Below are 27,531 nucleotides of genomic sequence, written 5' to 3'. Positions count from 1 at the left end.
GTGTGTGTGCACGTGCTAGTGCCAGGCTGGCTACTTGTGGAATGAATTTATTTGGAAAGGGATCTCTTCAGCAGCTGGTGGTTTCCTCTTTTGACCTGTGCTGCTTCCAAAGAGGACTCGAGATGGTTTAGTGGTGATGAATTGGCAGACTTGTCACTAAGCTGTAAATCTTGAACCTGCCTTGCTGTGTTGAGCTGTGAACCCAAGATCTAAAGGAGGTCAGTGTTTTGGACCGCTGCTGTCTATATAAAACTCTTAAACCTACTTTAGTGAAGGAAGTACCGTTAATAATTTTTCTACTTTTACAGTCTCTTTGCTATTCAGAAATTATCTGATTGACATCATATTATCAAGTAAGTGCAACTGAGTTAAAAAAACAAAAAACTGAAACAAACCACCCAAACAAACAAACAAACAAAAAAAAGGCAAAACCAAAAACCACCAAAGTAAAGCCCTGAATAATTTTGTTCTGGTTTGACTTTAATTTCTTCTAGTTCCAGGACAGATATACAAGAAACAGGAAATCTCCCTTTTTTTTAAATGTCACTTGTAAAATAATGCTAACGCTGTTGAGTGTTATTCTGATGTTTCCATTAGGAAGACAGGTTTCTGCACAGGCTCCAGATTTTTAGACGTTTGATATTGTTGGCCTGCATATTCTTGCTACATAAAAAAATACCATTTTCTATACTCTGTATGCTTTTTCAAACTGTCCGAGAAACTGTCTGCCTGGCATAATGCAACCTTAAATTAAATTACATCAACTCACTTTGAATAAGCTGCTGAGTCTGTACTTAATACTGCAGAGCAACCAACTCAAGTGCAAAAACCGGTTTAACTCTAGTGTTAAGCTTAGCCTTTTTGTGACTAAGCCTTAGCCTTACTACTTCTGGCTCTGCTATACTGGCCTTTTTGCTACTGGTTGTGCAGTCTGTGTCTAGAAAAGATGAAATGAGAAAGGGCTGAAATGCTGTGTTGTGTTGGTTAACACGTTTAAAAAAAAGTTGTTCAACTTATTTATTAGAAGGTGACCACAAAATTTTCACTTAATTTGTAGAAATTCGGTGACTTAGACCTTGAGTGGATTATATATTTCTACTATCCTTGAAAGTCTTAAAATTAAGCCATGTGAAAGAGTATTTAAAAAAACCTGTCATTAGCTACTAAGTAGATAGGTGCATACTTCTATGTAATTGAACTGAATGAGGAATTTTAAAGTGACTTGCCTATTTGTCACACAGAGTGGGAATCCTCTTTTCGCGATAAAAGTCTGGCAGATGAAAATCAGCTGGAAGAAAGGGTGACTCTCAGCAAGCAAGAAGATTTGACAAGAGTATCGGCAGGATTTCACCATAGAAGGCTTTGCTCACATGCAGTCCCGTTATTTCTAGTACAATCTACTCCAGCTAAAATTAGCATATATAATTGAATAGTGCCAAAGGCTGAAATAATTTACGCTTAAGCTCGTAACATTTTTTGTAACACTAAACAAACAAGTATACACATAACCCAAGCAAAAACACCCTCTGGGCTTTGTGCCTCTCCACCCCTTCTAATTAAACATTCTTCAGAACCGGGCCTGAGATATTACAATGACTGAAGATAACTCATCTGGAAATCCTGCAGCGCTTTAACACTTAAAGTGTTGACCTCTGTCTTTGGCCTAGATTTGCGGATAGCTGTTAGGTAGGTCTTTTGTGCACTACTTTTGGATCTGATTTTGAATAACCATGGAAGCGGTAGAACAGTATCGCTGACAATAATAATGTTCATTTTACAGAGCTTTTCTATCCAAAGATCTCAGGAGTCCCTAAGATCAAATTATTGTTCTTATTTTGCTTAGAAGAAAGGGAAGTCCCTAGTGACAGCTTAGTCAAAATCACCCAGCAAACTAATGACAAAATGGGAAATAGCACCAAGGTAGCTGCGCTCCAAACCAGGACCTACCTTCTTGGTCCTCTGCACATTCTCATGATAGATGTTTGCTCAACATGAGCAAGGGGGCCATAAACAGATCGTGGATCTGCACACCCTTCTTTGCCAAGGATCTCTAGTGTCTAGTAGCATCACATATGAGTGTATTCATTCAGTGTTGAAGTAGTATGGCTCAACTGGGTTAAATTCTGAGCCTTTTTGGCATGGTTTTTGTTGTTGTCAAAGATACTGTTTGACACTTTCCAGTGTACGTTTTATACTGCTGTGTGCAGAATTTGGTTGCCAGAGCTGAAGCTTTCCTCAGGGAAGCCTCTGTTTGCATGCTTAATTTTTAATCTGATCTCTAGTAAATGTTAAAAAATGAGTTTAAACAGTGGCCCTCCAACGTGCATTACAGGCAAGCTGAAAGGAATAAGTCTGCGAAGAAGGCATGGCAACAAAATTTCAGCTGATTTGAAGGGGCTGGTTATTGTGCAAGGCGCGGTTGAGCGCCGCTTTTCAATGACACCTTATTGCCTGGTAGCTGAGTTATTCTAATGTGACTTAGAGCTGAATCTGGCCAGGAGGTTGTGGTGATTGCCAGGCAAATATGAAGTATGTGTGCTTTTCCCTGGAGTGAGTGAGAGCTGCAACAACTCAGAAAGTAATACAGCCACCCTCAGGGCTTGACCTTATATTTCACATTAGGCTGTAAATTTTTGTTGTGAGTCCAATTTGAATTTTTTGTTCTTCTCGTTAATTTGTTAAGATGCAGCCATGTGTGAGGTGCTAGGAGATATGAAAGAAAATCTGGACTCAGGCCTGAGAAAGCTTAGCCTTAGGCTTAGCTCTTGTACAGCGTGGCAGCTGCTGGGCTCTCGTACCTGCGTGGGGCTCTAGTGGTGTTACTTTGGACTCCGTTCAGGCACAGGAATTGGCTCCACGTGCTTCTCTTAGTTGGCTTGGGACCAAAATAGATTACTAATATAGGCAGGCTTTGGGACACTCCAACAATGTTTTGCTTTTAAAAGAGAAAAGAAACTAGCTATTAATTATCTGGGCAGTGTTTTTGTTCTTTCATTTTGCAAGAAAATTGTCTTGTTGCTTCAGCCCGTTCCCAGGAGCAGGGACTTGCTGCCTCAGAACCAGCTTCCAGTGAGGCTGCTTGCTTCTTTTTCTCTTCTTTTCTTCCCCCCGCCGGCAGGGTAAAATAGCAAGCAGTAAGAAGTGATATTGTATACAAGGCTATTACACTTTTGTCTTGGCCTGCTTAATGTCCTTGACACCTACCCATTTCACCCAGCGACAGCCAGTATGCAAATTGGCTAAAAGCTCCATTAGGTTGTTCAAGGCTGGGGAAACCCATCTGTCAGTGTGTGACACAGCCGGGCTGGAGTCTCACGTGGAAATCTGTCCTTGAGATACCCAGGCAGCTGAGTTTCTTCTAGCCTCTAGTGTTCCCAGAATCAAAGGAAATTGTTGTACACTCTTCTTCTTGCTGCAGTTTGTATTTTTATCATTCCTTTTCTCCCCTGATCTCTTCTCAGAAAAGCACAGGCATAGACTGTGAATTAACAGGGAAAGATGTGTTTTACTTTTTTTTTTAGTTGCTTTCCCAGAAGTCAACAATTATGCGTATTACTTGTGGAAAAAAAAGAACAGTAATATTTGTTGTCCTAGAAGAAGAACAGCTTTATAACCCTTTTCCATATTTTCCTGTGTGATCTGCTGATGACAGGCATGAGGTGGGTAGTTAAAAAAGACTTGCTGGGGATCAGCTGTAGTTGATATGTTCTCTGTGAGTGGACCAGAAGTGCATGATAACCTAACAAAATATCAACGAATGCACCCGTAAAAGGCTTTGGATGTGGGGCCTGGGACTGAGAGTTGCGCCTGCAGAGGCAGAGAAGCACAGCTCCTGCACGCAGCTTTGGGAGCAGGCTCGAGTCTCCTCCGCTTGGCAGCCCCAGGGGAAAAGTTCCCGTGACAGCAACAGCACTTACTGTGCATCCATTGAGGGAAGCCACTTACTTGCTTTTTCTGCTGGATGGAGGTAAGGCTGCAGAGTAGTAATCTTGCTGTTTTTTGCTCTCTTTCTGAAATCTCCAAGACCCCCATTAAAACACTTAACCAGCACAGCACGCCAAGATGGATGGTACAGAAGTAGTTGTTAACCTGTGAGTGCTACGGTTAGCAATGTTACAGCGTTTTGTAATACGAGACAGTGACAGCAAAATAGTTCCGATTTTTATCACGTTAGAGCAAGAAGACTAGGCATATACTATCGAAAGTAGAGCCTTTTCCAAGTATGTAATGTCTGTATTGACAGGCCTCGCAAACTCTTGATTATTTCCTGCTGGTGTCATGTAAGAGCCCTGCACACAGAGTTATCTGGCAAAGTAGCTAGTGTAACTTCAATGCCCAGCAGTGTTCAGATGCATGAGATAATTATAGCCTCCTCCGTAGCAGATGCTCTGTTCTCCGGTTTGGCACTTTCCTCCTTCAGTGTCCAAATAATTTTCTCTACCTAAGCTGATGGCCATTTTGATGATGCAGATATAATTTTTTTCACCGAAAAGGTCAGCAATTTTGGTTTTTATGGGAATGCTTATCTAGCTAAGAGAGTGGGATTTCCCTTTATCATCCTGTTGAGGAAGAAGAAAAGCCCTTTTGATACTACTGTGTGGAGACTGATCAGATTAAGAGTTAATGTGTTGGTATAGTCAGGATCAGAATAAACTTTATCTTTCCAGAAATAGTAGTCAGCAATTCAGCAGTTATCCCTCATATTGCTAAGTGCAACTTATTGAAATCATGATATATTCTGCTTTTTGTGTTTCGAACCTAGTCACGTAATAAGGAGGCTTTTAGATTAGCATATTAGTTTAAATTTCAGACATACAATTTTAGTTCTCTCTCTTATGCTCCCAATATTTCTTTTTTTTTTTTTTTCCTGTCTCTTGAGGTAATATAGACCTTGCCATGGCATGTAGCTCCAACTAAAAAAATTAAAAATCGGAGCAAGATATCGTACATACAGTTTTCTAGAAGTTAGCTGTGTCTGGATTTACACAACCTTTGCTCTCACAGTTGAGTATATCTTCACATCTCCCCAATTATTTCAGTGCCTGTGTGAGTAGCTCGGATTTGCCAAGGGGAGCAGAGGGCTTGCAATCTTGCTCAAAGCCATTTCTGCATTTATGTTTTTCTGGCTGTCTGGTCAGACTGCCACATTCTAATGGGAGATAAAACGTAATTAAACATTGGTGAGTTGAACAGCTTGCTTTGAAAAGAGGTGGACTCTGCTCCATGTGACAGTGAATCAGCCCTTTTAAAAAAACTAAAAATGATAGGACATAAATATTTGGCCTTGCCTGTGCAAGGAGTGCCTGCGCATAGGCAAAGCAGAAGATGAACCGGGGTTTTCACATGCATTTAAGGAAATTGGATGCACAAAGCTATTGGGAACAAAGAACCCGCTTTGTCCTTACAAAAATTTTGGTTTTAAGGAATGAAGTTCCTAAGTTTGAGGAACGAATGGCCCTTGGGGCAAACTCTTCCTGAGACTGGCCCTGTATGCAAGAGGGCTGAGTACACGTCGCAAGGAATATCTGCTTTGGCAGAGGAGGAGGGAAGTGCAGAACCTTTCTCAGAGCAGGTCAAGGGTACAAGGGCCACTGCAAAGCATAGGCTGTAACATTTTCTGAATGGATGGAGATGATGTTGGGACCATAAAACAAACAAACAAACAAACAAACAACTAAAAACCAAACAACACTCAGACTTGCTAAGTTTTTGTGGCCTATTTACGAATGCCTGAGAAATGGATTTTAATTTTAGTGAATACTCACAAGCCCGTCAGTGGAGCAGCACAGGGGGACACCGTTCTAAAATAGCTCTAGCAGATGCCACAATAATACGAGTTTTCCCTACATCTCTCATTTATTTCTTGCTGTGTGCAGTTTCTTACTAAATCTGTTCCCTTGATAAATGCAAGGATGTTCTTGCCATTGGATAGAATAGCTAAGTGCAATTGTCACAAACAGTAACTAGCTTAACCTTCTCGTTGCATAGCTACTGCTGCTGTTAAATATTTCCTGGGCTAACGGACATCTTCAAAATGAGTTTTTAAGGGTTTTCTTTTTGTATACACAGACCATGGCTGTTAAACAATGGCAGTTTGAATGGATGCTATTTTAATGATAACAACAATAGTGTCAGTTACTTGGATAAACTGTCAGCTTAGAGAGGGAGACCAGCTATCAGTGGATCACTGCAAGGAGCTCAGAAAATAGAGAAAACCAACCTGCTAGCATAAGCAATGCCACCAGATCTTCAGAAAGGATAATTATCCTGCTACCTCGCTTCGGGCACAAGTGTTAACATAGGTACTAGATGTCAAGAGACCTTCTATCCTGCCAACTTTACCTTCCCTGAAGAAAGGTTCTCCTTTCATATTCTTAATTGCTTTAAATTCAAAATATGGTGAGTTGATACTGATTTATGAGGCATCTTGGTAATCAGTTATCAGCCTTGTCACACGACCGGTGGTATTTACTGTAAAATTTATTAATTGATACAAAGTGGCAGCCCCATTGTCCACATTTATTTCTGAGAGTCTCTGCTACAGCGCAAAGTGAAGGATGTGAAGAAAGTATTGGGTGCTGTTGCAAGGCAGCGGGCTTCAGCCGAGCGATGCTGCGCTGAGATCCCGGTGGTCTGCATCCCCTTCTTGATGGGGCACTTGTGTGCATCTCTTGCCTAGTCCACCCCTGCTTACCAGCCTCGCCTGCCCTTGGCAAGTGTGTTGGTCCTTGTGCGTCCCTCCTTGGTGACAACGAAAGCGTGACCGAGGCCTTGGACCATAACCTCGTGGGAGGGGTGTCTGTCTCTTAGGGTGCACGGGATGGGGAACAGAGCTGATGTTGTGCGCACCTCCTAACTGATGCCACCCTGTAGCTGATAATACAGCTGAGGCACTCTTAAGCCCTTGGCTGCTGAAGGCAAATATTGTGAGCTTAGTTTGGATAAAGTGTTCAGAGTTTTTTGTTGGTGGCTTTTTGTTTTGTAGGGTTTTTTTTTTGCTTTTTTTTTTTCAAGGCAGCTGAGCTCATTTTAAAAGTCTGTAAATAGGAATGATAGGATCACGGGGAGTGAAAGTAAGCTAATTTGGATGTTTGTTTAAGATCAGCTACTATTTATGAAGATGAAAGTGGTTTGTCCTGTCCTGATTTCATTAATCAATGTTGTATATATTTAAAAAAGCTCTGATAAATAATGAAATATTTCAAGAACCACTTGAAATTCAAAGTTATGAAATTAATCAGAAACAGCCACGTAATTTTGTTAGTACTTTTGTTAGTAATTTTTCAGTGCAGCAAAGAAAACCCTGGTGCCTGGATTGTTGACAAAAAAAAAATATAAAAAACCTTAAACCCATCTATTGTCTGTGAGCATTTCTTCCTTAATTTTCAACTTCCTTTTTCTTTATTGTTCTGTTCCTAACGAAGCTGGGCCTTATTTTTGTTGCCAGTAGTTTGATGAATGGCTTGAAAGGAATCGATGGTGATGGCCCTGTTTGCTCCCTAGCCATTGTGGCAGGGGAAGAGGTTTTGTGCGTGTTTGTTTTTAATTCCCTTTTGTTGGCATAAATGGTTCTTATTAAACATAAGGGTCAGTTCACAAACTTGGGATGTTGGGTGAGAACTGCTAATCCAGAGGCCTCTTTTTTTTTAAAGATGTCTTTAAATTGAGACTCAAGTTTAAACTGTCAGAAATGTTATTGTGTTCAAGTGAGTAGCTGATAAACACTATTTTAGCAAGTAGGCTGCTAGCCTGTGGAGTTGCCTGCTGCCAGGGCATCTTCAAGTAAAATGCTGTGGCTAATTTTAAAAAAGCTCAGAACGTTTTAGGACCAAAAATAGCGATGTTTGTAATTAGGGATACTAAAATAGAAGCAGTCAGATCCCTGGGGATTTGCAGAAAAATCTCTGCCTCTCCCTGCCTCAGGTCTGCTGAAATCACTGTGGCTTCAGCACATCCAGGACGCTGCCTTGGGAATTTGTGGCCAAGCCAGAGCCTTGTTTCAGGGAGAAGTTATCCCTTTTCCTCAGCCACAGGCACGCTGCTGCAGCAAGAGTAGATGAGATAGTCGAGCTGAGCTAGAACTGAGCCAGTGAGGTGATGATAAGCTTAGAAGCAGGTTGTCAGAGCATTGTGTAAGTTGAATTGTATTAGCTATACGTGCTCCTGTTGTATGCTATGGCATGTTACGCAACACTGCAATGTACATCTGGGTTTTTGTGTATGTGCAAAGGACTGCTCCTGCTTCCTTTATGCAAGAGAAATAAAGGTCCTAAATGAGTCGATAATTTGACTATGCTTTCTTTTTGTGGGCAGACTGCGATGCAATTTCAGCAGGTTTAATTCTACCTTTCACTGTGTTTGACTTAGCAAATTGACTTAAATACACCTGATTTTTATGTGTGCCCTCTGGACAAGGTTTTAGAAAAAGAAGGGCCGTGGCTGCTTTGCATGGCTGTTAGGGACTGCACGGCGCTGTTTTGGGGGGGAAGAGAAATATGACCTGGTGTTTTGTCTTCCAAGTCCTGCCATCCAGCCTGCAATCAGCTGCCCCTCAGTAGTGCAGGAGGGAGGGATATGGCCTGCGAAGGAGTTTGTGATACTCCTGGGTGAAATGTAGAGTAACAGTTATCAATGAGATGGAGCCACTGAAAGGTTTGTGTTATCTCTGCAGAAGGGTGCTAGAATAAATAGGCATCTGGTAACATAGTGGTGCCTAATAAAACAATTTGTCTGTAGCATAGACATGAAGTAATTTGATTCAGGCCAGACTGGGTTGTAAAGGAGCATACTTAGAGGTGGACTTCTTTTTATGCAGAAAGCGAAGTATAACGCTAGTAACAGATGACATATCACGAGAAGCTGCTTGTATAAGTGTCCTTTAATTCTAAACTGTTATGGAGATGAACGTATTCAGACTCCACCTTTAGCAACATATTGTATTTCCCTATTTATGTTTGTTTCCTATCATGTGATGAGGTGCGAGGGAAGGTGTTGCTTGCTAATTTTAGCCTTGCAGACTGTCACTGCAGAAATCTGGCAGTTAACGCTTCTGGAGGGTAGTGCTTTAAGGAAAACCAGGCTATACTGTGTGTCATCCTACTCGATGGCTTGGGGGGCGTGTATTTCGAAGTCTTGCTTTCCTGGCTTGTGTTAATGTGCTAGTTAGCTTCCTGCAGAAGAATTACCAAAGATCATAAAAAGCATTAATGAGAAAAGAAAAACTCTTTCTTTGCTGAAGAAATGTATGATATGGAGACAGAAAAGTGTAACGAATGCATGTGTGTAACTTCATAGCCATTGCCCTTTTTTTCAGAGCTATGTTACTAATTGCAGGAATCACTCTGCATATTGACCCTCACCTCTACTTGCCTGTTTCACCATCAGAGCCTGAACAACTCTTGTCCTTCCAGGTGCTCTGAGGCATCTTTATGCAGCTGCTGATGTTTGGACAGGGGAAGGAGGAGAAACGGGGGAGGATGCCAGGAGGTCACTTGTGGCTCAGAAACCCTCAGTATACAGCCCACAACGGAACTTTTAAATTGTGGTCATCCTCGCCAGACCGGTGGGTTGTCAAAGGTCTGCTGGCTACAGAGGCTCATCCAGATGTGTTGAGAGTGGAGCGAGGTCTTGCATGTGGGGAGCCAGAGACAGGGCAGGGAGAGCCGGGCTCTGTATGGCAACAGAAAGCTATGGCGGGGTCCATCCCAGGGATGCCATGCTTCTGCATGTGTTTCCTCCTTTGCAGCACAGTTTCATCTGTTGAGGGTTGTAGGATGAGGGAATAGTGATGATAAATGGACCTCAGCGAAATATATAACAACGTGATAGCAGGTTATTTCCTTCATGGAGGGACTTTTTACCCTGCAAGAACTGCATTAGCCCACATACAAGAAAAGAAATCTAATGGCAAGCCATAGCAAACAAAATATTAGGCATGTGAGGGATAACACAGGTATTTAACACCAGTAGAGTTAAAAGACTATCTATGTATTTTTAGACTAGGATTCCCTTTTTCTTCTTTTCCTTTTAGGAGGAATCCCTAAGAATAAATATTTTTTAATATAGACATTTGTTTTTCAAAGTGTGCTAAAAACATCTAGCACTTTTAATAATCTGGCTCTGTATTTTGGCACATGCATCACCATGTTAACGATGTTTCTATTTACTTGCAGAAAGATGTGATAGCAATCCCCCTGACTGGGTGGCTGCCACCTCCTTATGTTTTTTGGGGATTATCCATGCAAGACATGGGATACAGTATGATAAGAGTTTCACATAAAATGTTCTGGATGGTAGGAAGAAGGTGGAAAAAGAACCACTGAAAAATTTTCCTTGTAAAACAAGAATGGGGGGAAGCAGCACTAATAAAATTTTTTTTGGTGGTAGATTTAAAATAAAAGGATTTTTAATTGTTTTCGTTAATATCAAATTGAATTCTAAAACTGGTTCCCACAAAGAGTTTTTTAAAGGGCTCAAGTCTAAATGGGTCAGATCATAGAAGAGGCTGGAACTTTGGTACGCGTTAGGTTGATGGTCCACGTGCAGCCTCTGGTTGGGAAGTCCCAAAGTGAAAGGTGTACTGGGAGTAATTACTATCTGCTTGCATGTCTCATGCCATTTCCTAAAACACCTGTTATTAGGCACTCCCAAATGTAAAGCTCTCTGCGAGGTGGGCTATTTGTTTTCTCCAAAAGTGGCATTTCTCATGTAAAGTAACTGTCAGCTTCTGTTATCAGACTGTTAATTATGTTAAAAGAAGTTAGGGTTATACAGTCAAGGAGTCAGAAGTTAGGAAATGTTGGACTTCGTGAGTCTGTGCAGTCTGAATTTGGATCCTATGCGAGTAGTCACTACCACGTGATCATTTAAATACTTGTTTAGATATGTTCTGCTTTCCACAAGACCCCAGCCTTTGCAGAGGTATTCAGTGATAGTTTAGTTCCTTGTGTTATAAGTAGGATTCAGTCCTGCAGCTGTCCTCAGACACACCTTGGAGTCCTGCAGTATATCTACTGATGTCTTTTAGTATACCGTTGCAGTTTTAAGATCACTGAAGAAGTTGGTTTTCAAGTTTTTTGGGCTAAATTGCCAAAAATTGAGGCTTGAGTTGTAATTACCACTTTAGATCTGTTGTACGCGACATTTTATGTCTGAGATTGTGCCTAGATACTCTGAGTACCTGGTCTGAGTATGCTGCCCATTGAAAGCTATTCCTTGATATGATGGGAGAGGTGTGAGGTTGCCTTCTCTATTTCAAGAAGTAGGAAAAAAAAAGGTAAAATCTATTTATTATAACTAGGGTTGCATTTAATTCAAAATCTTACCAAAATTGAACTTTGATTATCTGATGGCAGCTGGCAGTGGCAGTAATTGTGTAACTTTTAGTCTCAGAGATCTTCAAAGACCTGCCCATTTATTTCACTTCAAATGATTGAGAACCAGACTGCCTTTAAAATGGTACTGTTTTTTCTTAGACAGTGTTTTCTTAGACTACACTGTAGATCTTCAAAGAAGCTGAGGAACAGGATTTTCAGCATTTCTAATTCCTTTAAGCCAAGGATATTGCATTAATGTAAATACTACTGCTGCTGAAATTTATGTGGAACATTGTTGTTTAATAATGACTTTAGCAAATGAACTAAACTTGAGGTCAAAGCATAGCAAAGGAATAAAGTTCAGATGTCTCAGTTTTAGTAAATCCTTTGTGTGCAGTTGAATTAGATTATAGGATGTATCTGCACCTGCAGAAATCACTTAGTAGACATTTGTTCTGTAAGTAAACTTGGAGGGTTTTTAACATACATAATGCATGAGGTGAAAGAGTTTTGTGTTAAGCAGTTCTTTCTTATAGCATTGGACATACTGATGATAATATTTTGAGACAGCCCTTTCCTCCAGTCAGTGAACTGCTCCCCCCAGCTTGGTGCTATCTGCAGTCTCAGTCAGGGTGTACTCCCTCCCCTTGTCTGGCTTGTTGGTTGTGGTACCACATGGCCGGCTGCAGTATCAATCTTCTGGTTGTGCCTTGCTTCTGGTTAGGCTTCGAACCACTGACAGCTCCCCTTCGAGCCCAACCTCTCAGCCAGTTTTGTATCCTCCTTGTCATCACTCCAGCTCATGCCTTCCTCAGTTGGACTGCAAGGATGCTGTGGAGGACCATGTTGCAAACCTTGCTGAAGTCAAGGTAAACAACATCCACTCCTCTCTCCTGGCCTTTAGAGCCAGCTGTTTCAACACAGAAGGCAAGCAAGTTGGCCAAGTGTTATTTGCCCTTGCCTATCCACGCTGGCTGGTTTTAGTCACCTTCTTGTCCCTCAGGAGCTTAGACACAGCTCCCAGGAGGCCTTGCTCTTTAGTTTTTGCCAGGCTGTGGCCAGCCTGCAGTTCCTCAGATCCCCTCTCTTTTGAAGACAGGTATAACGTTTGCCTTTTTTCCAGTCATCAGGAACATCCTGATGCCTCAAGTTGCCACACTATTCAGCAGTGGACAAATGTTCTCCTTAGTCTTCCTTTTGCTTCCAACATGCCCATAGACAACCTTATTCCCCTGGTGTTCCTAACCAATCTCTGCTCCAGCTAGTAACATGGTATGTTACTGTTACGATTTGATGACTGTTCTGTTAGAAGCGATTGTAGTTGTCACTCTTCTCTGTGGTGGTTTATGATTTAAATTATTTTTAATTTTAGATTTAAATTTCCTTTTTTTGCTCAACATTTCATGCACATGACTCTAAGATAGTAGTATTAAGAGCTATTAAAACTTTTAGAATATTTCTGTGTATCTAATTTGAAATATAAAGCTTATTGTTACATGCTAATGTCCTTCAAGCTTCTGTTCTTAAGCTTGGTACAACATTTATTAAGGAAATGTATTAAGGAGACTTTCTTTCTTATTTTAGATATCCTGATTTAACATTTGAAATTACTTCAAATACGTATTCTTTCCAGAGAAAAAAATGCAGACTTAAAAAATGAATCAGCTTGAATGAAGATTATTAACAGGTCAAAAAGCCAGAAAGCTAGCAGAAAAGATTGCTGTGCAGAAGGAAATTTAAGCTCTTGTTTATCAAGAAATATATAATTTGGATGAAAAACATAGTAAATACAGATGAATGTGTTAGAATCTCTCTTTTTTTGAAACTTTCTGGTTTGTTTCAGGAATTTTAACGTATGTATTCTGTTGCACTGAATTCCTGTTGCTTGCAACAGGAGTACCTCATTATCCCAGTTTGTGTCCCCTTGCATTTTAGACAGATGCATAACAAAGCAGCTGAGTCCCCACATTGCAAGGTTCTTCATCTCTGAGCAGCAAGTTCAGGTTCTTTGTATTGTTATGCACAGTATGGAAAAAATGCGTGGTACAAACCCCAAAAATGGTTTGGTTGAAAAGTCTTCATCTGAATCTGTGTATGTTAGCAAGATACTTGGTTCATCATCCCACAATGTTTAGCAGAAAATAATGAGGATTTTAGGGAACTGAGAAAAGGAAGCTGTCACAATGAAATTAAATGTCTCCACTGGTTATGAGCTATTCTAAGTATACCAGGAAAAAAAGGTTAGGTTACTTTTACCAAACTGCAATTTAGTTTTGTTATGGGTATTTTAATTGAGTCAGCATTTCTGAGCACATGAGTCAAATGACATTTGAAACTTTGGACAAGCACAGAATCACAATCTGTTGTTGGAGAAATGGGAAGAGACTGAGAACTTATACCATAGTAAATTTAGACTTTCCCCCCCCCCCCCCCCCGCTCTGAGAAGTGCTAAAAACCAGAGGTGTTGGAAACATTGAAGAAAGAAGCAGGACTTGCTGAATAATACTGGATTACAGTGTAGAAATGATAGGTCTTTTGTATATCTAACCAGCAGGGCACGGTTATGCATATTCAGATTCACTGATTTTGAAGCAAAGCAGACTTCCTGAAGTTTTTTTAGATTTTGAAAAAGCTCGTGATGTCATTTATATTGTAACGGAAACAGATGTCAAAATCTCACTAGCTGCCGAAGATATAGTTGTCATCTTCCAGTGACTTTAAGTATTATAAAATTTAGGAGGAGACTTTTGTCATTCAGTAGTCCTGTGGGCATTCCCAGGACCTCCAGTCATGACAGCAAAGTGCGTGGTAGGCAGTAACTGCTATGACATCTAGTTACACAGGTGGTGACATACCCCTGAGGGTGGGCTGATCACTTTGGACCTTTGCTTCAATCTGCATTTGGCGTGAATATAGGATGTATCTTGAGGATTTAGTGCTCAGGCCTCGGTTCAGTCTAAGGTACGTATGATTTCCTAAGGAGAGGAGTATGAATGGAAACAAAATAGGAAACTATTTTATTTCATACATTCAAAAAGATAGCAGTGTTGGGGTTTTTACACATTCAAAGCATGCTTGAGTAAATTCGTCCTCAAAACCAATATCATTTATAGAAAGTTGATTTTTAAGGAAAAATGTAGAAATAACTGTAAATAAATTGAGTGTAATTCTGAAAATTCCAAAAATAAGATAGAGGTTCTCTATTTTTGCATTAATTATTTAGTTTATTTAGTAAATTTTGCCTCAAGTGGATTTGATTGATGTCTGGAAGATAATTTAAACATAAATTATAGTAGATGCTTGTTAAAGAAAATTAAATAGCATTTCCCATGCTACCTCGCATGTCTGACACACGAAATCTAGAGAAAATGGAGATTTTATAAGACATCAGAGTCTACAGGAACTAAGTGGAGAGTCTTTATCTGTATTCAGCTTCCTTAGCATATGAATATAAGCACTTAGTGACACTAGCTGAGAAGGGAAGTGCTTAAATCCCAAAATGTGTCATGGTGAATCTTGCTCACCTTCCCAGGCACCTAATGTTTTGTGTGCTCCTAGGATCTCAGTAGTGGGTGCTCAAAGCTGCCTTTGTCCTGATGAAGGTCTGCAACTCATCTCATTACCAATTTCCTTTAAGGCTTGCAGACCCATTCCTTCACTTCAGTCTTTACGTGGACCCAAACAGTTTTAGTCATGTGTAATGATGACTTCATTGTAAAACTCACTCTTTCACACAGACAACTCGTTTTAAGGACGTAGAGAAGTAAGGAGAATGGGACAGAGAGGTTCCTAACGGGGGGGGGGGGGTTCAGACCCAGCTGCCTCCTGCAGCGCGTTGCCTGCAGTGAGCCCCACGTGTGGCCACCCCGGCTTCCCTGCTTCCCTCAGTCTTTTGTGGTGCAGGATTCAGGGCTGTCACAAGCGTGAAGGTGCCCAGCACCACCTTGGCCAACCACCCCCAGAGGCTGACACCTAAATCCTAAGTGCTACTGTCAGATCCTTGTCCCAGCTGTATCAGCTTACTGTCAGAGGACTTTCTAGCTGTCCTTTAAATGACATTACAGGCATCAGTCTTGTGAGATTGGTTCCTTCCTAGGCAAGGAATTAGGTATCAACTGTAATGAATTGCATGGGCATTTTTTTTTTTATTTGCTATCATGAACTTGTTAGAAGAGTTTGCACTGGAAGCAAAAAATGTACTGAGGTTTGTGACGGCTCATGTTTTCTGTGGGCATCCTCTGGCCTGGGAGCAGTGCGTTGCTGTAGCCCAAGGGGCCCCGAAGAAAACATGAACTCCGGCTATTGTGGAATGCCCCAAATTCTGTCCTGATGGTGTCACACTGTTATCTTTGGGAGAAATCTTTCGCAAACTCTGTGTTCTGTGGATTCCTTTAGCCGCAGGAGGGGAGGCACAGCTCATCTTTATATAGTACTGAGTGGAGGAGGCAGAGGTTCCCCGTACACATCTACAAAAGATTGTTGTGGTAACATGGGGAGATGATGGGGGCCATTCCTGGGGAGCTCTGCCACCCCTGTTTCCTTCGTCCCACCAGTGCTCATGTCAACGGTGGCAGATTTCCCACTTCATTCTTTTGTAAGAAAGACAAACTGAGGAAGCTTGGCTTGGATTTTGAAAAACCTTTTTGGTTGGGCTTTCATTCTGCAGAACGAAAACACATCTGCTTCTGATCTCTGCTCATGAAATTCTCAAGTGGAGAGGAAAGAGATGATATCAATGTTTTGGTTTTGTTCTGTGCTTTAAGTTCGGTTTTATGTAATGGGCTTTTATTATACTCAGGTTCTCGCACCAGTGTTTATGCTGTGGTACGTGTGGACTGTATGCAGAAAAGCAATGCAATGAAGCGCATGCCTCCTGCATCTCATTTCCAAGATGCTTTTATTCTGCCACATGTAAACAAATACCCAGAGAGTAAATTTAGTTTCTCAGAACCAAAAACGTGTTTGTTTTTGCAAACATTTGGAAAGTTAAGTATCAGCCTTTCGATCTGCATTTTTATTCTTAACCTTCAAATGGACTGACAACTCATCATTGTAGCCCAAAAATTGGCTACATGGAAATGTAAACACAAATCATAATTTCTGCTTGTTTGTTATCTCCCCCCCCCCTCATTTTTTTACCACAAAGTTGTATCACGGGCAGTAATTGCTGTTGCATTTTGATCTGTGCTCTAAAATATTCTTATTAGGGGAATTGCAATGTTTTATCGTCCAGATTGCCCAGATTTAGTATTTTTAAGATCTAGATTCTGTTCACATTTAGTCTCAGTACATCAATAAAATATGAATAGATGGGATAATGAAGCAATAACACTAATTTATGTCAAAGAACATAGGTTATTGTTTACGAGTTTGCCAAAGTGCCAAAGTACTTTATCTATAGAAAGAATTCTTCTTTTCCCTTGCTGAGAAATAAATAATGCCACAGGAATGGTCTGTCACGGGAGCCGCCTGCCATGAAATAAACGGGTGGAGACAAGGCTGTGAAAGTTATTTTCCGCTCTGGAAAATATTTGTTTGGTGACACAGCGCTTATTCCTAGTCTTTGGCTTTTTAGTGCTAAGGACTAAATTGTACCCTCCTGTCTGGATGCGAGAAGCCCTAAATTCAGGGAAGCTACCATAGTTTAGTCCAGAGCAACAGGCAGTCCATGGATAAACAGAAAATTGCTTAGGAGGGATGAGTAGTTTTATCTTTGGTGTAGCAACATGTAGGGAGGAGAGGGCGAAGAGCTGAAGCTGGCAGCTCAGCATCTTACATCTATTTTAGTGACCAAAACCCAGGGGGACAGCAATGGCCAGGGCATTCTCAGTCTGCAAATGATGCTCTTCATCTATGTGCTGTTCCCTTGTCTTGGACTGGTTTTTGCTGCGACCTGCTCATCCTCAGGCGAGATGACCATCAGTCTGTTCTAATGATATGTGCTCTAATCCACTTTGTTATTTAAACTTCTTCATACTTAAAAATAAGCCACTTTCCACCTGACCAATTTGCTTTTGAAGTTTCCCATTAGTAATGGTGGGAAATGGAGTGATGTACGTATTGATATGTTTCAGTCACTCTTAGGGGAAGTATAAGGTACTGTGATCAGTGAGAAAATTTTCAGGCTTCTGGTGTACGTCACCCTGGCCAATGACTGCTAAACTCTCAGTGCTCTTAAAGATAGCCAAGAAGAGTGAATTGCTGTTGTTTTTTGTTTGCTTGGTTGATTTTGATGCAGTAAATTGTATAAAATGAGACATACTTTGCAGGTACTGTCCAATAAAGGACTTCTTCCTCTTCCCGTGGATGCTTCGCTTCCTATGTATTGTCTACCTGTAGGTGCTTATAAAACGCTAAAAGCTAGGTAGTCGTGATTTGGAAGAGAAGTATTTTAGAATAGAGAAAATTGAGCCAAATTGTTCCTGAGCTTATGCTTTATGGAGCTCTTGTGCTTTGTGCCTGGTTCAAGGGAATTGTAAACCACAGGAGTATTTAGCCTACTAATTTCACCAGCTTTGTGTGTGAAACACAGATCTCAAAGTATCTTATCAACCCATCAAATGCCAATTTTAATCTGACTGTTGAATAACTACTGTGCCTATTGGAGGACTAGGGTGTTTTTTCTTTTTTCCCCATCATTGTCATTTTTCACAAGTGATCTTTTTTGTGTGTGAAAAGAAAGGGTAAGGAAAACACAATGACACCTTTTTTCCTATGGACTAAAGATATTGTTTGGAATAGAATGAAACAAAAAAAAAAGTTCAGTGTATACAAGAAGCATGAGCAAGAGAGCACTGTGATTGAATAATTCTGAGTTTTAAAAATAAAAAAATACTTTTAATGAGAAAGCTAATTGGATTTGCATTCTGTTTAAACTTTAAAATTATTTTGTTCATTCAGTTTAGGTACAGGGTAGCAAAACCAAGTTAAATTTTAATAATATTTTCCCCATCTTTAAGTAATATTGCGATCCTCAACAGCGTCTTTTATCCAGGAATCACAGAGCATTATATAAGCCTTGAAAAGGTGAGGATGAATCATTACAGATTGGTAAACTGAGACATAAGGAATCTAAATGACTTGCTTGGGGTAGCACAGTGATATAGTGGCAGTACAGAGAGCGTAACCCAGCAGCTCTGACTTACCAGTCGTCTTGTATCCAGCAAATCACTTTTAAAGGCCTTGGAAGGGATTCAGAGAAATCAAAATCCTCTTGAGGTGTGTTCTGGTTTTCCTGATTGAAAGGACTGTGATGGAGCAGACTTTGAACCTCACTGTCTGTCTTCATCTTTTGAGTTTACTTACATTTTTCTCATGCCATTCCTTTACAAATGGAAAACGTTGTCAAGCGGTGGGTTGTTGCTTCCACAGAAACAGTCCAGGAAGCTTTGTCACTGTGCAGAGAGGTTAGAAACTATGTCCGCTATTACATCTGTTTGTTTTCTGTTAGATGTCTAGGGAAAGGTCTGCCTATGTAGGGGAGCGTCCAAGAAGAGCACTGTCTTCCAGGTCTTTGTTGGCCAGGTGGGAGCTAGACAACAGTCATGGCTGGATTCTGCAAGACCAGCGAATGCCCTACAAACTCAGGAAGAAAATTTATGACTCGAGCTCCCCTGACTGCAACCTTTCTAAAACACACAAGGTTTCTGTGTTACCAGTTCAATGTCCATCTTTTAGTCACTTTTCTGTTCCACCTGGCTATGGATGAGAAATACAGCTTACCTCACTAAGGAAGCTAACCAAAGGCAGAAGAATTGCTGTGGCTTTTATCTAATTCTTTTTCTCATATTTGCCTTATGTCTCTGTTTTCACTTCAACTGTGATGATTGTCTTTTGCTTAATATGAGATTTGCCGTTCAGTCAGCTCCAAAATCCTATCGACAGGCCGATAAGTTGGTGGCATCCTCTCATCATTACTATAATTGGCCAGTAAGAACCCTCCAGCTCTCAAAAATTACTCTGTTGTACAGTAGGGTGTAAAGAGAACAGTGTTTTCCTAGTGCGAGCTGTAAACTGATATTTGCACAATTTATTTGTATTTACTTTGCCTTATTTTATCCTCTCAATCAGGAGCTAAGGGAATTGTGTAGCAATTGGGCTCTAAGTGAGATGAATCTAGCAGCTGGAAAACACTCCGTTCAGAGCAAAATGGATAATAGTGTATGTTCACAGCTGCTTAAATAACGCATGTTTTAATGCAGGGCTGTGTCTCATACTCATTTTTTTATATAAAATATGCGCTACAATATGAGAAGTCAACATATCAGTGTTAATGGGGAATCTTTCCAAGACCTTACTTTCAAGCGGATAAAAGAGTACAAATTTGGGATAGCCAAAGGTGAGTACAAACAAATTGGCTAGTCCATTAGCATAGCTGTCCAGCTGCATCCTAGGCTCTGAGGCCACTCCAAAACCACAAGCCCGACTGCCTCAGAAGCCTGCCAAGGAGCCAGCTGCTGCTAATAAAGCAGACTCTACAACTTGGCATCTGGGGCCTGTGATTCCCATCCAAAAGGAATTGTATGTGAAAAATATTTGAAATTTGTCTTTTTAAGTAATGCTTTGCTTTGGAAGAAAAATGCTTTACACTAAACTTGCAACAAGTGAAAAACTACATAAGAGTACTGTGGTTGCCATGGGAAGAGAAATACCATTCTTGTGTAAGGAGGGTGGATGTTGGAAGGAGGAGTATTGTTCATTTAGTAACCAAGAGGCTTCTGGGTCAGCATTTCTGGGTTATTGAGTAAGAAAGACCAAGGTATCTCATTATTCATGCTTAGCTGTGTGCACTTGCATGGGACACTTTGTTTTAGAGAGCTCAACAGTAGGGTTTAAGCAAAAGGGTGCGTTCCTGAGACTGGATAAGAATTAAGCACATTAATTTCTCAATTTTAAATAAGGAGAAAAGAGAAATTTCATTCATTTTTCAAAGATGAAAACAAATCCTATTAGCTAGCCATGCTAAATTAATAAGCTGCTTGGAATGATCTACAAACCAGTTCATTTCCCCCATGCTCCCCATTGAATAATGAAGCATGAGAATTGAAAAATGAGTTGGTTGCATTGGTTATTTGAAAAATTAACGGCAAAGCCAGCTCTGAATTCCAGCTCCCTTTTGAAGTAAAAAATGTAGATTTTGCCTAATACTTTTTCTTAGCGCTGCCGGTCCTGTGCTCGGCTGTGTTGGCAAAAGGTCTTTCCCAGATTTCTACAGCTGGTGACAGGGTGTTTTGAGCCATTCTGGAAGGCGGTGCTCCTCATGGCTCTTGTGGCAGAGAAGTTAAGTGCATTGCCCCCAGCCACGGAGGGGGCCGACACCAGAACAAGGCCCAAATTTCCTGCCGTCGGGTGTGCGTGCCACTCCCCAGGCAGTGCCCCCCTTCGGCATTGTCCGGCATCCTGTAACAAGTGGTCCATATCTGGGATCATCATCAGGTTGCCATTCATTTCTTTCACTCCAGTTATTACATGGAGATTAATGAACCAGACCCTTTGCTCGTTTGGAGGCAAAACGCATACTTCTGCCATCAGTCATAGACTCATTGGCTCAGGAAACAAGAATTCAAAGCTTTCTTCTGACCTGAAGCTTTTAGTCTGGCAACAGGCCAGAAGATGTCATCAGCCCTAGTACAGGCAATTTTGTAATCTTTCCACAGACAGTATTCTGGGATATTGGATATGCATGGAAATTACTGTGGGCTGCAGTGGCTGAGATTTATTACTGAAGAGGGTTTGGAGTGTATCAGTGCTTGCTGGTCTGAGAAGGTCAGCATCTTCCAAAGTGGAGTGTGGCTGCCTCTCTGCCCACCCTTAAAGCATCTCTATGGATGCTGCTGTGAACCTGGGCATCTGTGTGTGCCTATTGTCTGAGCAGTTCTTGCTTGAGAGACCACCTACCCCATGGCCCAATTCTCTGGGTATACTGAGGACTTTTGTTTGTTTGTTTGTTTGTTTGTTTTTTTGTAGCTGTGGCCTTAAAATCAGTGTAAATGTAATTCATGTTCACTGCTAGGTCCCCTTTCAGCTGGCCAAGTGGGATGAAATGTCTTAAGCTTAAATTAGAATTAGGCCCCCGGTGCTTTGTCTGTGTGAGGGTAAAGATCTTATAATAGAATGAAAATTGCTGTTTGTATTTCAAAGGTATACTTCCACTTGTTTGTTGGTTTTTTTTTTTTTTCTTGCTTGTTAGGTTGGTGCGACAATAGGCTATTTACTCATTATCCTCTGCTAAGACATATAATAATAACAATTAATAATTAAAGTACATAGCATTTTATTGGCTTACAGAAAACTCTGTCCTAGCCTTACGTCATTTACATGCATTCAATGTGTATGGTAAACTTGGAGGTGTGCAGTAAAGCAGTAATAATGTTACCTTGACTTTTTTTTTTTTTAATTTTATATTACCAATGCTCACACAGTGCTACACATAGTCACATCTACCTCTGCCATGGCCTTGGAGTGCCAGAGATTTAAATGGGCTTTCAGCCAGGATGTTTTAAGATGCATGCGTCTTGTGTATTCGTTGGAGGTTACTGTTGTCTGCAGTTTTACCCACCTGTGCCATGGCAGTTGTGGAGCTGATTTCCAGAATGTGCCCATGGCACTGGGGCTCAGTCAAGGCAGTTCTCCGTGCTGGTACTCAGGGCTGCTGCTTCAACTATCCATGTCTGGGAATGACATTGAAGCTTGGGTGGGTGGGGATTACCCAGTGATAAAATGTGTGTGCAGAGAAATATGATCCGTATGCATTAAGTGCTTTTGATTGTCAGCAAAAGTATCTACGCAGGTACTCGGGGAAGGAAGCTCATTGCCCTTTTACTGCAGAAGAGAGCAAATGTCATTACTTGCTAGCATGGCGATTGCACTATTAAACTGGTTTTTCCTTTTAATGGGTCCTACTTGAGTCACATTACAACCAGGCTAGATTGCAGAGGAATTCTGATGTCCTGACACTTGACGGTGTGTTCCCACTCTCCTGGTTTAAATGGGAGAAACTGAGAAGAAGGAAGGAGAAGGCAGCAGGAAAGGCATCTCTGCAAGTGTGGTGCTTTATCTATTTCATCAAACCCTCTGAGCTTCACCTATCACTGATGCTTCCCTTACGTTCCCCAACTTTTTTTGGTTGTTCTACGTAAAGGAACTTGTTTGGAAGAGTTTAGAGCTACTAATTTAAAAATATCCGTCTACCAAGGCTTTGATTTAGTGTGCACGTAATTATAAGCACTAAAGTACGGCCACTGAAATGAAAGGGGCAGTTGATTAGTGTGATCAGAAATACTCAGAGACTTAAATACTTTCTCTGTTCAAGGCCTAAATGCAGAACGAGTGTATTAGATGTCACTAAAGTTTCATTGCTACTATAATGAACATTGCGTATGTTTTGCTTTTATTAGTCCAGTAGCGCATCATGGGTAACTTAGCATTGGCCCGACATTTACCTGCAGTTGTAACCATGCGTACTGCTAGCAGGATAAGCTGATTGGCTTGCAGAAACCAGATTTTCCTCCTCTCAGCAGGCGGTTACGTTCCTGGAGCTCTGACTCTGGTTCCCCCAGCTGCCCAGCCGGAGCCTCGGCCCGCAGCATCCCCCAGCTTCTCCCTTAGATCTCAGCTTTTCTGCATAGGTCACAGTGGTGACAGGACATGGCCTCCTCCTTCCAACCACTCCTCCGTTCTCCTGGCAAGCACTCTGTGCTGCAAATAAATATGCTGATGGTCAGAGAGCCCGGGATGGTTGCAGCAGCTTGAATTCCCTGTTGTTGCCCCAGATCGGAGGTGCTTAGCTAACTTTTATAGCATGTGTGTGTCTTCTTTCATAGCCTGTATTTACGAGGGAGTTACGGGAGAGTGTTGTTTTCCCTGTGAGAATGCCTCCCTTTTTAAGTGATATTTCTCAGTTGTGTGTGGTTTGTGGTTGTTCAGAAGTGGGTAAGGTTTTGAGAGCGGGAGGTCCTAGCCTGATCATCTTTTCCAAACCCTGTTTCTCTGTTGTGAAAGACATCCCTAATGACAGAGTCTTTTCAGGCTGCTTTGGATTTTTCCTCCTCTCAGGATAGCTAACTCTGCCACCTGACTGTGCGTGCACCGGATGATCCTCATGTTTAGAAAAGGCTAGGCTTCTGGCATCAGCTCCCATACCTTTGGCTCGATACTCTTATTTTTGTCTTAGAATATTCTTAAAGCAGATTGTGTTTAATTTCTTTAGTACCAGTTACTCCCGAGTATCTGTCATTTCAGAGCTTTATTTTGTGATCTAGGTAAAATAGGCTCGTAACGTAGTAATTCCAGATTAAAAAGTAAAGTAAAATAATGCGCTTCATAGGCATGGCTAAACCCAAAATCTCGGCCTTGTTTTGTGTTCTGGAAGGTGGTGTTGGCTTGGGGTGAGTGCACGCACTGCGGGAGTGGGCAGCCGGAGGTGGGCAGGGAGGGCAGGACAAGCATGCCCTCAGTGCCTGGCTCTAGAGTTAACCTGGGTAGAAGCACATGAGTCTGCTATGCTTTCTTTTCGCAGTAACAGCCTTTTTTTTTTTTTTTTGTTTCCAGCAGTCCTATGCACCAGCTCCCCACCCCATGGCTCCTCCCAGCCCCAGCACAAACAGCAGCAACAACAGCAGCAACAACAGCAGCGGAGAGCAGTTGAGTAAAACCAACCTGTACATTCGAGGCCTTCCACCCGGCACCACTGACCAGGACCTTATCAAGCTGTGCCAGCCGTAAGTGCACTTAAAATACTCAGTGTCTTTGGATAGGAAAATGTCAAAGCTAGCCTTTCAGTTTACACTTATATACGTCCACAAAAAGACATCAGAAGCGTCCTGAGCTTGAAGGTTAACTGGTATTTCTTCAGTTTGAACAGCTAATTAATGCCTGTTAAAAGTCTTCTGGTAATGAGTTTTGGGGGGATAGAGGGGTGAGGGCCTTCACATTGACTTCTGTTTCTTTTAATCTGGTTTCTTTCCTATGTTAAAAGGAGAATTTGCATGGCAAGAAGACCTCCCTAATGACAGATTTTATGGTCACAATGATCTGTGAATCAAAACCTGGCGCACAAAAAACCATGGGTGTTCCCACCTCAATCATTTATCACATCTTTTGATTGGTCTGTCACACATTGCCAGGCTCAAAGAATGAGAATTATGAAACCCACTGAAGGTGGCCTTGTAGCAAGCATCTAATTAACTGCAGTTCCACTGAAAACTGATGATGTAGAAAGTAGCACCTTCTACCTCCCTGTTTATCTTGAGAGTCGTGTTTGCAGATTGTACTGATAGATATCAGTTTTATTGTGTTTTATTCCTGTTGAAACTGGAAGGGCAGCAGAAGGGAGCTCTTTGCTCCTCATGCATCAACACAACAACTGTTTCCTAAGATGTTGCACCCTGTTACCCCTCCTCATGTAGTGGCTAATATGAGTAGAAATGAGAACCTGATTGGATTTCCAGAGTCTTGATTATTATTGATGACATGTGGGAGGGGAATAATCCAGTTGGAGATTCCAACCAGAGATGACCTGGGTGGAATTTAGGATAATACATTTTTTGTGTTGAAATAAGAACATGGAGAGATTTGAAAAATAAAAATCCACCCCTGTGATTATACAGAACTGCAGTGCTTTTGCTGTAGAATGTTCTATTCCAAAAGACAACAGCATCTCTGATATTTTTCATCACAAATCAGCCTTTCAAATAGGGATCAATAAATGAAGTCTGGTAAAGTAAGGAACAGTCTAGGGCTGATCGGCTGACTTGGATCCATCCAATTGGCTGTTGTTTTGAAGCTTGAAATAGGAGTAACAATTTAATGGGATGTTATAATTTTATGTCATTCTGCATTTCCTGATTTTGACCAAAAATGCCGAGAGACTTCCCTAAGTATGTTTTATATGGACATGGCTGGCCAGGACTGGAACTAGCAGTCTTACTGAAGTGATATCTGAACTTCAGCAAAATTACATGAGCTTGAAACTCTTCCCTGTGACTTTCTCCTGCTAAAGCCGCTACAGGTAGAAGTGGCTCACTGTTCACAGGAGTATAGCAGGCTGGTGATTTTTCATATTCCATGCAAGCTGAATTGCGAGTGTACCTGTCTGACATTTGTACAAACTACATTCATTGACACTTCCCGCTTGTGACAGTCACAGATAATCCCAGTTCAAAGGGCCAGATCCTCAGTAGGTATAAATTGACTGTAGTCTGCTGATGTTCAAAAACTATTTTGCTATACATCTTCTTGCAGTCTGACCCTTTCCAAGTTCAGACAAATCCTTTCAGCTGAGAAGCTGATCGGGAATGAACTAACTATTCCTAGAGGAGCCTCACGGCTTTGGCGCTTACTGCTGCAGTCATAGTGTGAGATACAAGTTGGCTGTGGTATGAGCAGTGTTACCTGAATCATGAAGTTCAGAGAGCATGTCCCTACCCCTTGTCTGCGTATGGGAAGTGCACATTAAGTATCTGAGAGCTTCCTTTCGGCACTGTGGCAAAATTTTTAATGTGCTCCACTAAACTTGATCTGGTCTATGATTAGAGGGCTTTGTCGTGCTATCATGGAGTTCCTGTGTGAACAGATGCTTTTTAAGGAAAATGCTGACATTCATTTTGCTGATTTTTCTGTCCTGTGGCTAAATGGAAGTGAGGAGAAACCAGATAGTTGTTCTGTCTTTTTTTCAGAATATTAAAAGTATTTATCAAAGCAAGAATGAAAGACGATGCAGGGAAACATAAGCATCTGAAGTACAAGAATTTGTCATGGCAGCATGTAGATTTTTAAAGTAATATATTGCAAGATATTTTCTTTACCTTTGCAGATGGTTACATAGTACAGGTGGATAAAGGTCCAAATCCCTTCTCTTCATGCCCCCCCCCACCCCCCTATGCAGTCTGTATAGCAGCAATCTGCTGCTATGTGAGCAAGACGTACATTTATCTCTTCAGAAATAGTTGTCTTCTATAGAGCTCTCTCTCAGCTTATGTGGCTGGGGTCTCATCACATGCTAAAGACTTCATGTGAACAGGTATTCACAAAACAGCAAAGGTGCTGGCTCTTAGGCTTCTTGCATAGAAGTATTAGCGTAATTTGCTACAAGATGGGAGGTGAAAACCTGAAGTCCAATCCATAAACCGTATTATTATTTTGCAGTACAAGATTTTTGGAGAGCTGCATTTTAAGGGAGGTATTCACCAAAGCTAGCTTACGCCCAGGACAGTGGTTCCCCAAGGCTAGCTGCCAGTGCCTAAAATGAGCCCTTCTGAACCTATTTCCTCCACTCTAGCATGTGACAAGGCTGCCAGCAATACAACTGTCACTTGCAATGTCTGACACTTGGCAGGTCTGAGGAATAATGTTTTAAACCCACAATATTTTATCTCTCAGAACTACAGGGAAAGCTGGAAATGCCGGTGGCTATGTACATTTATCATAGCCCATCCCATTTCCAGGTTTATTCCAGCAAGGAGGCCACCCTCTAAGTGACGTGTAACATTTTTTATTTAATTGCATTTTGCCACGTGGGTTATGGAAGAGAAATCCTTTAATCAGAATTGTTTGATAAAGTATGGGGCTGTTTTGGTGAATCCTGCCTGCTTTTCTGTATTTCTGCTGTGTCTTTTTAGGTGGCGTGTAGCGCACACTAAACAGAAAACAGCAGACTGGAGTACCATTGATGCTTGAAGTGCAGAGTCCATTACACATGATGTCAGACATTTCTGACAAATGTTCCGACACTATCAAACCTTTTATCAATTTAAGAGTAACCTTGTCACAGTAATCTGTCAAACTGTTCATATAACTAAAGGAAAACAAGTCATCATAGGCTGTACAGTAACTGAGTAAATAAAAAAAAAATTGCTACTGGAAGATTTTCTTTTTGTGTGGTTCTAATCCTCAGTATTTGGTTTAACATGTGTCCAGCAAAGTTGCATCAAATTCTCTTCTGCAGCAGGGAGCTGTTAGGTTGCACTGTGTCTTTTGGGACTTTATCCGATGACTCTGTCAAAGGTTACATTGAAAAAGAGTGAATAGCAATGTTTAGCAAGCAAGAGTATTTTGTTTTCTGGATTTTCGTAAACACTGAGGAAAGGAACTTCCAGAAATGGATGTTGGCCTCTCTTAACCGTTCTTGAGGTTTTTAAAAAAGAGGCTTTATACCCATCTGTGATCACATTGAGCATCAGAACTTATTATTTTAAAATTTTGATTTTTAAATATTTCA

At 41.2% G+C, this 27,531-nt stretch overlaps 1 protein-coding gene across 7 annotated transcripts in view; it reads left to right on the top strand.

Moving 5' to 3' along the window:
• RBMS3 (RNA binding motif single stranded interacting protein 3) overlaps positions 1–27,531 on the top strand; it is a 720,325-nt gene that overhangs the window by 338,126 nt on the left and 354,668 nt on the right. For 5 of the 7 annotated variants that reach the window (XM_087770865.1, XM_087770845.1, XM_087770872.1 and 2 more), the window contains one exon: positions 23,865–24,034. In XM_087770865.1, the coding sequence (XP_087626991.1) occupies positions 23,865–24,034 (170 nt within the window). The remainder of the gene's footprint in view (positions 1–23,864; positions 24,035–27,531) is intronic. The other 2 variants (XM_087770854.1, XM_087770879.1) reach the window with 1 other exon arrangement.

Source organism: Nipponia nippon, unplaced genomic scaffold (genome assembly GCF_047370975.1).
Source record: "Nipponia nippon isolate SJK-2023a ecotype South Korea unplaced genomic scaffold, ASM4737097v1 scaffold_1, whole genome shotgun sequence".
In the NCBI taxonomy this organism is placed as follows: domain Eukaryota; kingdom Metazoa; phylum Chordata; class Aves; order Pelecaniformes; family Threskiornithidae; genus Nipponia; species Nipponia nippon.
Note: the sequence above shows the minus strand (reverse complement) of the source record. Positions and strands in the feature narration are given on the sequence as shown.